Source organism: Euprymna scolopes, chromosome 14, assembly GCF_053919585.1.
Source record: "Euprymna scolopes isolate OS-2025 chromosome 14, ASM5391958v1, whole genome shotgun sequence".
In the NCBI taxonomy this organism is placed as follows: domain Eukaryota; kingdom Metazoa; phylum Mollusca; class Cephalopoda; order Sepiida; family Sepiolidae; genus Euprymna; species Euprymna scolopes.
The window spans coordinates 123,854,132-123,868,737 of record NC_136495.1 but is presented as its reverse complement, the minus strand read 5'-3'; the positions used below and the strand labels follow the sequence as shown (position 1 = coordinate 123,868,737).

The following is a 14,606-nucleotide window of genomic DNA, read 5'->3' as shown; positions in this document are numbered from 1 at the left end:
ATCAACCATATAGGAACCTATTCGTGACCAGACACACACACACACACACACACACACATCCCGCTGGACAAAGCAGGGGAGGGCAGAGCGGTAGCTCTAGATATATCTAAGGCTTTTGACAGGGTATGGCACAAGGGTCTCCTCAGGAAAATTAAATCATACGATATCACTGGTAGAATACTTAACATAATTAAATCCTTTTTAGATTAGAGAAAAATCCAGGTTGTCCTCGACGGTCGAACATCTAAACAGTGTGATATAAATGCGGGAGTGCTTCAGGGGTCTATTCTTGGACCTCTATTATTCCTGATATTTATTAATTACCTCCCCGACAAAACTGCCTCTGAGATGGATATATATGCTAATGACACTATAACAGGCATGACAGGAAAACAAATGAACACGTATCTAAAGAAATGGCAAAAACACTAGAGGATGACCTCCAATCTGTAGTGAAATGGGGACATAAATGGATGGTCACATTCAATGCGGCCAAGACTAAACTGGTTTCCCTCAATAATTACAAGAACCCTTCTCTGCCACCAATAGCAATGGCCAGTGACTCCCTGTCTGAGAGTACATCTTTCAAACTGCTTGGCCTAACGTTCACAGGAAATATGAGTTGGAACAGTTATATTGAAAGCATTGTCAGGGCCGCTGCGAAGAAGGTAGGCTCTCTCTACCGTGCTAGAAAACTACTGACACCTGAAAGTATCCTGTACTTCTATAAAGCCACCATTCGCCCGTGTATGGATGATTGTTGTCACATTTGGGCTGGTGCATCTGCTACTAGTCTCTCGCTCCTAGACAAGGTTCAAAAAAGAGTCGCCAATCTGATAGGCCCTGAACTGGCATCTAAGCTTCAGCCTCTGTCCCATCGACGAAACGTTGCATCCCTCTGCCTGTTCTACAAGTATTTTAATGGTGAATTCTCTGATGAACTGCAGACACTTGTGCCCCCACGACGTAGACACCCTCGACAAACCCGACAGGCAGCTAAATACCACCCCCACACAGTAGAGATCCCTAGATGTAAAAGATCTTTCTACTCCAGTAGTTTCTTCCCCAGAACTGCTAGACTTTGGAATTCCATTCCAGGTCCCTGCTTCCCTAACTGTACTGACATGCAGAGGTTTAAGTGCAATGTGAACCGACATCTTGCTGCCCAAATCTCTACATAGTGTCCCAGTAGTTGCTGCCCCTGATAGTAGCTCCCTACACCAAAGTGGCAATGTGCCTTGTCTAGGGTGAAAATGTAATATATATATATATATATATATATATATATATATATAACACACACATATATATATATATATATATATATATATATATACACATGGATAAATATAGATAAGTCGTATAGTTACGGCCCCGTTATGTATCAGGATGTTATACTTTTCTTTTTGTTGTGGTACTTTAATTATTATTTTTATTATTTTAACTTAATTACTGTAGATTTAAAGTAGCTATTATTGAAATAAGCAATAAATTTCAATCATTATTTGGAAACTGCTTGATTTACATTTGATATTGGTTTATTTTCTTTCTTTGCTTAACGATATTTTATTAAATTAATTAAACTCTAGGAATCGCTGCGTTGTTTACACGCAAACACCTAATGTTTTCTGCAAAAGAGCAAATGAATAAGCTCATTTTCTAATAGAATTATTTTCGTATGCATTGTCATTTTTTAACCTTTTTAACTTGTCTGTGTTGTACTTCGCCGTACTCGAAAGAATAACAACACATTGGTGTAAAAAATACGACAGTTTATTGGGAAAGGATGATGGTTTAGTCTGGAGCAAAATGCGCAGACTTTAATTCGATCACTGGCTCGACCGCTTCTAGGCAAAACAAAAGTAAACTAAATTCAACTCAATTCAAATCATTGTTATGTAGTCGGTTGTGATTTTTTAACCGAGTCTCGATGACGATTGGTGATCGTCAACTTCATTTCTTTTTTTATCCAACGTTTTTCGGCATTCCATTACTGTTTTTATTTGAATGGCTTTTTTTGAATTTCATTTCTACCTTCGTTTACATTTCAGGACTCGATACACGCGAGTGTTATTCTTCATTTGTAATTTTTACAACGAAGCATTAACCTATTAATTATTTGGCAAGTGTTTTTTGTTTCAATATAAACGGTCATTAAAAATGCAAACCAAGATTATAACATATATTAAATTCAACGGCGATTAGTTTACTAATTTCATTATATATATCGTTATCCTAAAAGTGAAAGATAAAAATACCTTTTCTACGGGAAAATAAATTGTATATTTTTCCCTTTAGGAAAGTGTTTTGAAGTTACAGACTCGAAAACTCCCTTTGAAACTACATTCCCTGATATTTAAACGTAATAAGTTTTATCCTGGATTCGACACCGTGGGAGAAAAAGCTTAACCCTACCAGACCTGAACTACTGAACCTAATTTCCCCCTGTACCTGGCCTCCTGGGCAAAATTGTGAGAAGAATTTAAACGCGTTAATAACTTTTTGCCGTAAGAATTCAGCCTTCGTGTGCCAGTCCGCCTTACTAGATGCACAGACCCATTGCACCATCAAAATGATCATCACTTTTCTCCTTCACGGATATCTTCATCATCACTAGCGTTACTTGATTTAGAAACATACTCCTGATCAAATTGGCCCTCGTCTAAATTAGAGTTTGTCACTTTATCCAATATTTGTTGCACCGTGAAACTCCTTGGTATCGCTCTTTTACGTACCTACTGTAGTGCTTGGTTCGTCATTAGCTCGCTTCAAGGCTAATTTAGTCTAGAAAACAACTCACAACTTCGCCCAAACAAAGGAAACCGTTTGCAGAACGTAAGTATTGCGCTAAATCGGGGCTAAGTAGCGATTGGGTTGCCCTGACACCACAAAAAATGTCGGGAAAATGCCAGTTTAGCGGTTACTCGGTATATAGCATTTTCGGAAATTACAGGTATATCGGTAATTTGGTCTAGTAGGGTTAAGTATAATGGGTACAAATGTGGTTTATTTTAAATTTAATTTAAAGAAAACTCACTTGAAAATAAGTATCTGCAAACAACTTTACATCTGCTCTTTCCCAGTCATCAGCCACGTGACCATGTTTGGACCAAACTTTCTGATATGGTCCAAATAACGACGTCCGTATGTACAGATTCAAACTTCCAATAGAAGAACCTCTCATGTGGTAGAAAAAACGGATCTGGAAAATAAGCGAAAATAAAGACATTTAATAAATGACATCGATGAGATCAGTTTTGCATTTATGGTAAAATAATTCATGAAACTTGAAAAGAAAACGTATACAAAGTCGGGATCGGTTACAGTGAAATGTGGACAATTCTTGTATTATTTTCTTTTAATCGTCGAGTGCAATATTCAATATAAATAACAGAGAACGTGTCTTTGAATTAAGGCTAGTTAATCCAACGGAGACGGTGATTGGTGAAAATGTCGACGAAAAAGCGATTCCTTCTCATAGAAAACTATCCAGGTGTGCATGAAGGAATTAATGTTTTGGGTCGATTTTTCGATATTTGTCATCCGACGCGGCTTTTGGAAGTTTTTGTGAGACATACAAACACACACACACACACACATACTCACATTTTATATAATAGCCAAGCCTGTGTGCCTGGCGTTGCCCGCCTGTTTTGAGGTGTGTGTTGAGCAAGAACAGTGGTACTAGGCAGGCATGCAGGCAGGCAGGCTCGAACCCGCACCGCGAAGAAGGAAAAGAACATGAAAAAACGTGATGTCTTTGCCGTTGTGTCCCTCGCCAAATAGGATGTGGCGTAGGTTTAAATTAAGACTAGTCACTCGAAAAGAGAGGATGACTTTCAAAAATATCGCAGAAAAAAGCGATCCATCCTTGTAAAGTGTCCAATTGAGGGTGAAGAAATTAATGTTTTTAGCTAATTGTTCGATATTTGTCGCCATTCAGCTTCAAGATGATACCGATCTCGTGAAAATCTGTCGCCTTTGTTGAAAGTTTTAGGCAGTCATACAAACATACATACATAAATACATTTAAACAGACAGGTGAGATTTATATAATAGAAGATGATATTCTGAATACAAACTGATTGTTTGAATTAAAGCCAATACGTTTCTTCTTATTACTATTCCATCCATAACAAACGATAGATTCAAAATAATCACTGACGAACACCAGTCTAATTTGCTGCGATTAGTTTACTATAGAATTTCATTATAAATGTATTTTTAAAACTATTAAAAATGAAAGAAATATACCACAGGCTCTACATGGTGATTGGAATGTTTTCTTCGATGTACATTAAGACACAAAAAATGGATTCTGATGAAATAAAGAAATACTTTATAGACATACAAAAATGTAAAATTCTTATGAAGCTACTCCATTTTTGCAACGGCTAAAGTCAATAATTTCTTATCCCTGAATTTAAGACAATTTGTTTAACATAATTAATGATTGACTTCTAATTAAAGCTAGCTGACGCTCGTCCTATTATCATTCAATCAAAAAGACATATTCTTCAAGATATTTCATAGATCTATTCATTACTTTGGACTAGGACCATGCAGGAAGGACAGTTCCAGATGCATGGTATTTGCGTGATCCTACAATAGGACGTAGAGAGTCATAACAGTATCTAAAACAATGATCACCCACTGAGGCGCTCACCTCAGGTTACGAAGTACTTAAAATGTAATAATATTAAGTACCCATTAATTTTGTGTATGCTAGATTTCTACCATATTGATTTCTTTTAATTTCTGCACAATACTTAACTAAAACGAAACAATCGAAATGTATTTTTCTCCGTCACAAATAAATGGGTTTGCGTACTATAAAGGTTACATGATGTTTTCTTTAGTTCTGAATTCAATATTTCCATTAAACCAATAATGCACCCTCAAATAATAATGTAAAACTCTAAAAACAATATATAAGATTAAATTATATAACTAAGGTTATTTTATTAACAACTAGCGGGGTACCTGGGTGTTTGGTTGTGTGTGTGTAAGGGGGGGATAAAGCAAAGAATAAGTGAAGTAATAACCTTGTTTAAATATAAAAAAACGATTATAAACTTAAAAAATCGAAAAAACTAAAAACAAAAAAAAACAAAAAACCGCGAACAAACGTAAAACGCATTTAAAAAAGAAATCGGAAAAACAAAAAGCAAAAATAAGGGGAAAAATGATGAACGTGTTCGCAAAAACAAAAACAAAAAAGCACAGCGAAAAGTGAAAAAAAATGGCATAAATAATCCTTCCATTCGGTTAAGTCCATGATGCATTTAACCCAGTAGAAAGCATAGAACGAAAAGGAAGGTTAAAATTCCATTTCAGCCTTTTTAAGCAACTACAAAACGAAATGAAGCGATAAAATGTCATAAATAACCATTCGATTGGTTGCGGGGGAAGGATGAATTTATTAGAGAGAAAAGATTTGCTACTTTCATTGATTTTAACCGATTGTGGCAGTTAACTCTCAGCAGAAAAGTATAGGAATGTACGATTATTGAGGGAGTGGAGAGGTAATATGCCTATAACATACCTCAGATATTATGCTGCAGTTTGTGCATATTATATTCGCATGAAACATCTTGATTTTTAATCCTATTAAGGTCAAAATCCTAGGGGGAACATGAGTTCCTTTTATATATATAGGGATAACTTACCCAACATTCTTTGTGCCCAGGTGGTTCAATCGTTGGGCCGATGAGACGGGCTTTATCGTACTTCCTGTGTTGTCTTCTCATAGCCGCATAAATATAATAACCTAATAAAATAAAATGGTGAAAAATCATTTTATGTTTCTGACATTTTTTTATCTGGATCCTTTGTACTACTGTTCTCATTCTGTGTGTTAGTTTCACAGCGTTTCGGTCGATGTAACACCCGACTCCCCTTGGATAACACTCCAGGCACGTCTTTCATGCTTGTAGTCTCGCTGTCGGCCCGGAAGTCATTTGATTTTATCGACCTGTATCTGGTGTCACCCCTCGCCTTCTAAATTGTCACTCAAACTCTCTCCTTCAAACACGGCCTTCCTCATTGTAACAATTAAACGTACAATGAAATCTTTATCGCACCCATGGAGCAGTTTAGGAAATTAACATGTTTATGTTTAAATAAAAATGTTGTTTGAAATAAAATAAATAGACTCTCTATATATAATTATATTTCCTGATGGCAGTAACTCGAATGATTAGCTCTTGTGTGAAAAAAAGAACACATTCGGTTTTAGCGACGGTTGGTATCAGTTTGAAGTCGGTGTTTTTCGCGAAATGTAAATACAAGTTGGTCATATCTTTAAAAACATTTAATAAATGTTATTTGAAAATATTGGTAAACTGAATACTTCTATAAAATATTTTATTAAATGGCTAAAATCAATTTTCTGAGACTTTCACTGTAATACACTTTTGCATGTGGATTCCTCTATGTACAGTTTTATTTATAAATTCTCGTGTCATATTTTAAGCTAAGATACTATACTTTTGTCCTATCAAAAGACAAAAAAAAAATCATCGTAGTTCGAGTTTCACTTTCGACACAACGAATCAGAGAAATATTAGAAAATCATTTCTTTGCATGACATCTCCGACGATCGGACAATTTCACTCTTAGTTGAATGGCGATCGACGACTTTCATGTTGTAAAACCAAGGGGAGAATGAAATTTCCATAGCTCATTGTTAAAAAAAGATGAGATTGGGAATTTGAAATAAAAGCAATATTGGAGAGAAAATTTACTAAAGTAAATTTAGTTTGATAAAAGATAAAAACAAATATTTCTGTTATGATAATAATAGAGAGATAATTAATACAAAAAAAAGAAGAATGTTACACTAATGACTTGTGGAAGAAATACTTTATTGAGGGCGGGGTGCCGCTTTTAACATTTTCTCAATAGAACACTATTCTCCATCTCTACGAATCTACTATCAGACCCTGTATGGAGTAGTTTTGCCACATTTGGGCTAATTTATCTCTGTCCAATTTTATTGTTCTCGATAAGATTCAGAAACTTATCTTCAATTTGATTGGCCTCACTGTTTCTTCTTCTCTGCAACCTTTCTCATTCCCACAGACGTGATGTTGCTAGTTTCAGTCTTTTACAAATACTACAAGGTGTAACAATAAAAATGTCGCTCTTGAAAAAAGGGCATGGTTCTATTTCCCCTTTCATGAAAATCCGTTTTTTGTTTTTGTTGGAGACCATCAACTAGTTGGCCAGTTGTGTACAAATACCAAGAGCAATAGACGCCTGCTATCATGTCTGAAAGTGACACAATGTTCAAAAAGCGAGATCGGAGATGCGCCGCTGTACAATTTATGCTCCCTACCGATTACAATTGCGAGCAACATCAAAATGCAAATCCGGACGGTTCAACGCTTGAGGGCACAACCCAATGAAGTTTCCGGCCACGGTTATGGTTTTTGGTGTTATTTCAAGTAAGGACCACATCATGCGACCTCGCATTTTCCAAGTCAGCTTGATAATAAACACCAAATTATACCTGGATGTACTGCAGAATGTGGTGATCTACTAGTGCAATTAGGATGTCGCTGGAAGACCCTGGGTGTGGCATCAGAACGGTGCCAGACCAAAAGTCAAAATACCAAAGAGATCTAGGCTTGGCTTCTGAAGGAGTGCTATAACTTTGTATTTTTCTCTCACTGCCCCTTCCTTCCCCGACCTGAATCGCTGGACTATTCGTATGGCCACACGCCGAGAACATCACCAACATGACCTCCCATACCACCAAAGCTAGCCTGATCGCAGCTATCCGCCGTGTATTCGCCGAGCTCTGCCAGCGCGTGTGGAAAAGGCATGCTCCCAGTTCCTGATCCGAATGGAGGCGTTGATCGAGGCTGAAGGCGGCTACATTGAATATATATATCAGCTTTGCTACATAATCAAGTTACCTTAATTGATTTTTTTAATAAATGTTTTAAAATAAATTTGTAGTGCTGCTTCCTTTAGTGCGACAAATTTATCGTTCCACCCTGTATTATGACGTATGTTCTACAGAATTGATCTATTCCCCTCTTCTTTTGTTCCAGTGTGTATCACTCGTTAGCATATTGGTCTCTTCTATTACGTTATTTTGACACAGCATAGTAATACAACTTCCTATACCATTAGTCTTTTTCCAAGAAATACAGGTTTGTAAAACTCTCTTAGTAGTAGAGCGCGGACGCACGTCTGCAAATTCACGCGAAATTATATCACCGGTAAATAGTACAGACTATAAAAGAGAGAAAGAGGACATTCACGGAAGAGGCGTGGATGACGTTTGAGAAGATGTTCCCGTGAGGGACGTCACAGACGAAACGATAAGTTACGCGTAGCGGAAGAATTAGGAAATAAATGTCGTTGTACAACAAAAAAGCGAGTTGAAGTCCTGTTCTTATTCTCTGTCTACTTTGCGACCGAGGCTACAACGTGTTGGTTCCCGGACAACATTATATTCCTTGTGTTTTTGTTAGTCTCTTACATCAAATGACTTCACACCTTATCCAGAGCGGTTTCTATAAAACATTCACGTACACACACACACACACACACACACAAACACACACACACACATACATACACACGCAAGGAGAAAACATTTAAAATAACGTTAGGCATGAGCGTGCTTGTGCTATTTTCAAGAAAACAATAAATTGATGCAAACAAGCTACGCAATCTAAAAACGCAGCAAAGAAGAGAACAAATCCCGAGTAAAACGATTAAATGTCATCACAGCAAAAAATGGCATAATTCCTTTATTTCCGTTTTTTTTTGTTGTTGTTTTTTTTGTTTGTTGCTGATTGCCTACTACTTGGTCAGTTATGTACAAATCCCAAGCACGATCGGAGTTTTCTATTATGTCTGAAAGTGACACAAGATTCAAGGAGCGAGATCGAAGATACGCTTCCGTAGAACTCATGCTCTCTACCGATCATAGTTATGACGACATAACTATTGTCAACACCATCGAAATTCAAATCCGGAAGGTTCAACGCTTGAGAGTACAGCTCAAAGAAGTTTCCGGTTGGGTGTGGTTTCAAGTAAGGACCACATCATGCCACCTCACAATTTTTAAGTCGCTTTAAAGTCAACACCAAATTGTATCTGGATGTGATGCGGAATGTGGTGATCCACTGGTATAATCAGCTGGCTGCTGGCAGACCCTAGGTGTGGCAGCGGGACTTAGTGCGGTGTCATAGGTCCAAAGAGCCCCAGGCTTGGCTTTAGAAGGAGTGTGACGATTTTGTAGTCTTTTTTCACTACCCCTTCCTTCTCCGACCTAAACCTGGTCAGACGTCGAGAAAATCACCAACATTACCTCTCACAACACCAAAGCCATCCTGACTATTCACCAAGTGCTTGTGGAAAAGGCATGCTCAGTTCCAGACCAGTATCGAGGCCGTGATTGAGGCTTTTTTTTGTTTTTTTACAAGGTGGTCACCACTTATCAAGGCTCGGAAGCCACTCAGGGATAAGGGTTATTGTAAGTACAGTACGTTAGTGTGGATATTTAAAGTGTCTACTTAAGGGGGCAGTTCATCAGGAGAGGCTACATTGAATATATGTCAGCTTTACTACATAATCAAGTTACCTGAATTGATTTTTTTTTAAATAAATATCTTAAAATAAAGCTTTACTGTTGTTTTCTTTAGACCGACAATTTTATCGTTCCACTCTGTAGTGTATGCTTCACAAATTTAGCTATTGAACCCATCGCCATCCTTTTAATCAACTAGAAGTTCATAACTGCGCATTATGAAAGCTGTACAATATACTAACATAGTTTGCCTTTGTTTAAGTGCTCGAACAAACAATAAAGAATGATTTATCATTTTTATAAACCTGTTTTTTCTTTGTTATCACTGATATCGGAAATTCACATATGGTCTTCTACACCATCATTGGTACAATGTTCAAGAAATTTAATCATGTTTTATTTCGTACAGTTGTTTAAAAAAAATTAAGAAAGGATACTACCAAAAAATGTAAATGCTGGGATTACCTCAGTCTTCATAGCAAAAATCGGTACTCCTGCAGTATTTTACCCACCGATTTCACGATCTTAGCCGAGCGTTGATCGACATCCGTCGGAAAACGCCGGAACATGGCGAGCGGTACGATACTCTATCAGCCAATCAGGGCGCTTCAAACGAACGCGCAGCAGACGAATAATTTTCATTGAAATTACACACATAGCGTTTCATTTCAGTTATTTTATTGTTCAAAGTAAAAATACACAGCCTTTCATTTCAGCTATTTAATTTAGCGATAAAAAAAAACCAAAAAAAAAAAAAAAACCGGGAGCTGTTGTAAACATATTTATGCGAATTTATGTGGAGACAAAAATTTGGACACAACCCTTTTGTCTCCATAATAAATCAAATCGCGGAAGGCTACCCGGTTTGGGAAGGAGCTTCTTCTTTCCACATCCTCTGAAAACCCTTTGCTCCCTACTTTGCCTCTCTACAGTCAGTAGAAAATCTTCCAGTCGGAACTAAAGATAAACAGTAATTGTTGTCCCCCCCCACAAACATTACTGAAAAAAAAAAAAAAACATTGTTGTTACTGTTTAATAACGTTTTGTTAAAAACACAAAAAAAAAACATTGAAGTGTTTATTACTGTTGCTTACCCCCCCCCCAAAAAAAAAGCTATCGGAAAACAAAATGAACCAAAAAAAAAAAAAATATTCAACAAAATAAATTTATTTTACTTTAAAAATAAACTTACGGTAAGTGTTTGTGATTTATTTTATCCAAATTTTTTGTATTAATTTTATCCATTTTGTTGTGTGTGTGTGTAATATCTTTTCCTTGTAATGTTGTTGCTATTCACATACTTTTAGCGTTCTTGCACCGTAGAGCTCCGAATTCTCGGCTTTCGTCGGCGTTAACGCCGAAAGCGTTCGTCAACGCTCGGCTAAGATCGTGAAATCGGTGGGTAAAATACTGCAGGAGTACCCAAAAATCATTACCTGAAGCTGTTCCTTTCGAATGATCTCTTGTAGGACCCCTCCAGCGAAATTCTGCAGATTCACTCTGTCGTATCCAATCAAAATTGTCGTTCTTGTCTTGGGACCAACTGCATAAACTCGTTTCAAAGTCACAAGAATTATAATTTTCTGTAAAAATAAAAATAAACTATCTTAAATTATAACAGTTAGATAAACACTACCAGGGGCGCCCGGCGTTACTCGGTCGTAAAATACGTTTAAATAAGAGGTTTTAATTTACGTAGATTTCTATATTCATTATTAGTAGCTACAAAACTTTATCGATTATTTCATGTTATATTGTACCTAATATATAGTCATGATTTCAAAAGTAAAATATATGATTTGAGTGCCATCAGGTGGAATCGAAACAAAACCAAAATTGATATGATCGTTTAAAACATGGCGTTAAAAAGAAAGGAAGAAAGAGGACATTTTGTATCATTTTAACCATTGTTACCAGTATGGTTGCTTTTAGTATTGTTGTATGAAACTAGAAAGCTGCTGGAAATGATAAGTTGACGCATTCTTCAATAAAGCAGCATCCGCTATAATCGTGTGACTTTTGACCGAGAGCAAACGGAAGAAAAAGAAAGGACAAGAAACATGGCAGAGTTACTCTAATTATAAAATTAAAAGCCTTCATCTCAGGTATCTAATAAATAGTGATAGTAAAAGTAGTATACATTTGGGTACTTATTTACTTGCTTCCTCAACGAACATTTAAAGACTAAGTCGTTATACTGTAGGAACCATGCAGCTTCCCCAAAAAGGACATTTGGGATTTTTACAAAAGTAAAATTATCTTAGTCTAAAAAGATTCGTCCTTCACTGACCGTTTTTCGCCTGATCTCTTGCAACTTACTACTTAACGAGTCTTGCAAATATGCTACATAAATAATTTCGTATTTTAAAATGGTTACATTTCCTTCCATTCAAGTTCGAGCAAAACTATATACAGAGATTAGTGATCTCCATGTAGTCGCGGTAGTGTAATGGATCCTCTAGGCTCTACTACGACAGTTCTTCCTATCCTCAATCGCATCGAGTAAGTTTTTATAGATGCATTACGAGTCCACGCAAGTTGGTTGTTCGACGTGTGTTCTATCTAGTCTCCCTAGTGAGCTACATTCCTATTTTAATATCTACAAAAAACATCGCTGATAATTTTATAATTAGTCATCCAGTAGTGTCCAGCAAATCTGGTTCTTCTCTCTTCGACAGAGGGTGGGGTTTTTGGAATGTGATTGTAGAGTTGCTTTTTCCTTGGACGCTGTCTCCAGATGCATTATTAGCCCTCTGCAAGTTGTTTGTTGCGTGTTCTGTGTAGTCTCCCTAGTGAGCCACATCCCTGTGATGACACATGCAGAAAACGTCACAGATAAGTTTGTAACTAACTGTTTCATGTGAGACTTGCGTAATGTCTCACACGAGGAGTTACTCCTGTCCAAATATAATAGTATATACTCCTGTTTAAATATAATAGTATATACTCCTGTCCAAATATAATAGTATATACTCCTGTCCAAATATAATAGTATATACTGCTGTCCAAATATAATAGTATATACTCCTGTCCAAATATAATAGTATATACTCCAATCCAAATATAATAGTATATACTCTTGTCCAAATATAATAGTATAGACTCATGTTTAAATATAATAGTATATACTCCTATCCAAATATAATAGTATATACTCCTATCCCAATATAATAGTATACACTCCTGTCAAAATATAATAGTATATACTCTTATGCAAATATAATAGTATATACTCCTATCCCAATATAATAGTATATACTCCTGTTCAAATATAATAGTATATACTCCTGTCCAAATATAATAGTATATACTCCTGTCCAAATATAATAGTATATACTCCTATCCCAATATAATAGTATATACTCCTGTTCAAATATAATAGTATATACTCCTATCCCAATATAATAGTATATACTCCTGTTCAAATATAATAGTATATACTCCTATCCCAATATAATAGTATATACTCCTGTTCAAATATAATAGTATATACTCCTGTCCAAATATAATAGTATATACTCCTGTCCAAATATAATAGTATATACTCCTATCCCAATATAATAGTATATACTCCTGTCCAAGTATAATAGTATAATGCCTTAAAATGAAGTCCCATATTAAAAGACGCTTGATTTCTTATTCCTACATTATAATGACTTAAATGTAACAAAAAACGAACTCATCAAACGTCGTGTATTGAAACCACTAAGAAAATCAAGTTATATGATATTTTTGTTCCTATTTTCTGCCTCCATGCCTCAGAAGAATTTTACACGATGTCTGCTTAATGTGGGGATAATTCATCTCCCGATTAAGAGAAACTCGGATTGGACCGAAATGAACAGAAAATACCTTTCATTCATCGATAAATGAAAAAAAGTTATCACAATTTATCCTACCCAAATGACTTAAACACTGCACAATTTTAATGTGATTTATGACAAATATGATCCAATTTTAGACTGTTAGTTAATAATTATTATTCTACGCCATATTTTCCTTTGCTTTCACGCTTTTTTCAAATGACGTAATAACAAATAATTCCTGTGAGATATTACCACCATCAAATAAACAGTTGATCTCTCAGAAGAGGAGCTATATTGCATGTCACGGAATAGGTCGTTTTTCAAAGGTGGATGTTAACTTTTCTATCACGTACTTGAGCAACTTATTCATGACTTAGAGTTCGCTGATTTTTCTGTACTGAGATTCTGAAGACCGACCTCTGTATTTTCATATGCTAAACATAATATTGAGGTTTCCGAGATGTTGAGAATAATCTTTTCTTTAAGGCAACGTTTAAACCACTTTGTAAGTATTTATTTATACTTGCGGACTATTATCATCATCTTCGTAATTGTTGTTTCAAGACATTTCGACCAACTATTCCTCTGGCCTTAATCAGATTCTTGATAAATCTGGAAACATCTCGGACAAATTTATGGATGTCTCTCCGAGAATTTTCACTCTTGGGAAGAAAATTCACGGGGTAAGCGGCCATTATCACACAAGATGAATTTCTTAGCGAAGAGTTTGGTTTTGTCAGATGCTGAATTCATCACCTCAGGGCCATTGATGATGATTGAGATGGAAAATACCCATCTGTTCAGAACTTTGTGGGAACTTGAGCTCAGCTACTTTAAACTTGACAAGACAAAAGACTTTTGTTTTGAATATCCTTTTTGCAGTAGTTGCTAGCAGTCCTATAGACAAGTCTAGTTTCTGAATGTCAGTTTTGTTTAAAGCCATTAAAGCATGATTTATATGTGCAATTGCAGCAGCACATTCAGAGGTGTACCACATTGGCTATTTGGTTTCGTCGGAATGTTTCTGTGTCTATATAACCTTTTATACCAAGAGTTAGCCAATTCAGATGCTATATTGGACGTGTTCTTTTTGGACATTGATCATAGTTGCATTTCTGATATGAATGTACAGAAACTGCCCCGAGTAAGATCCTAGCTGAGACAGAACGGAGGATGAGCACAGTCCAAGATAGGTGGTCAGCAAAAGATGTCTAAGGCTTGCAAATTGTCCATCAGCATCGGGAATGCAA

General features: G+C 36.2%; 1 protein-coding gene across 1 annotated transcript in view; it reads right to left on the bottom strand.

Moving 5' to 3' along the window:
- The window catches only part of LOC145292801 (MAM and LDL-receptor class A domain-containing protein 2-like), a 228,899-nt gene that overhangs the window by 48,813 nt on the left and 165,480 nt on the right, over window positions 1-14,606 (bottom strand). Inside the window, exons 49-51 of the mRNA XM_080138841.1 lie at window positions 10,987-11,133; window positions 5,670-5,770; window positions 3,038-3,202 (exon numbers count right to left, since the gene is read on the bottom strand). Coding sequence (XP_079994967.1) covers window positions 3,038-3,202; window positions 5,670-5,770; window positions 10,987-11,133 — 413 coding nt within the window. The remainder of the gene's footprint in view (window positions 1-3,037; window positions 3,203-5,669; window positions 5,771-10,986; window positions 11,134-14,606) is intronic.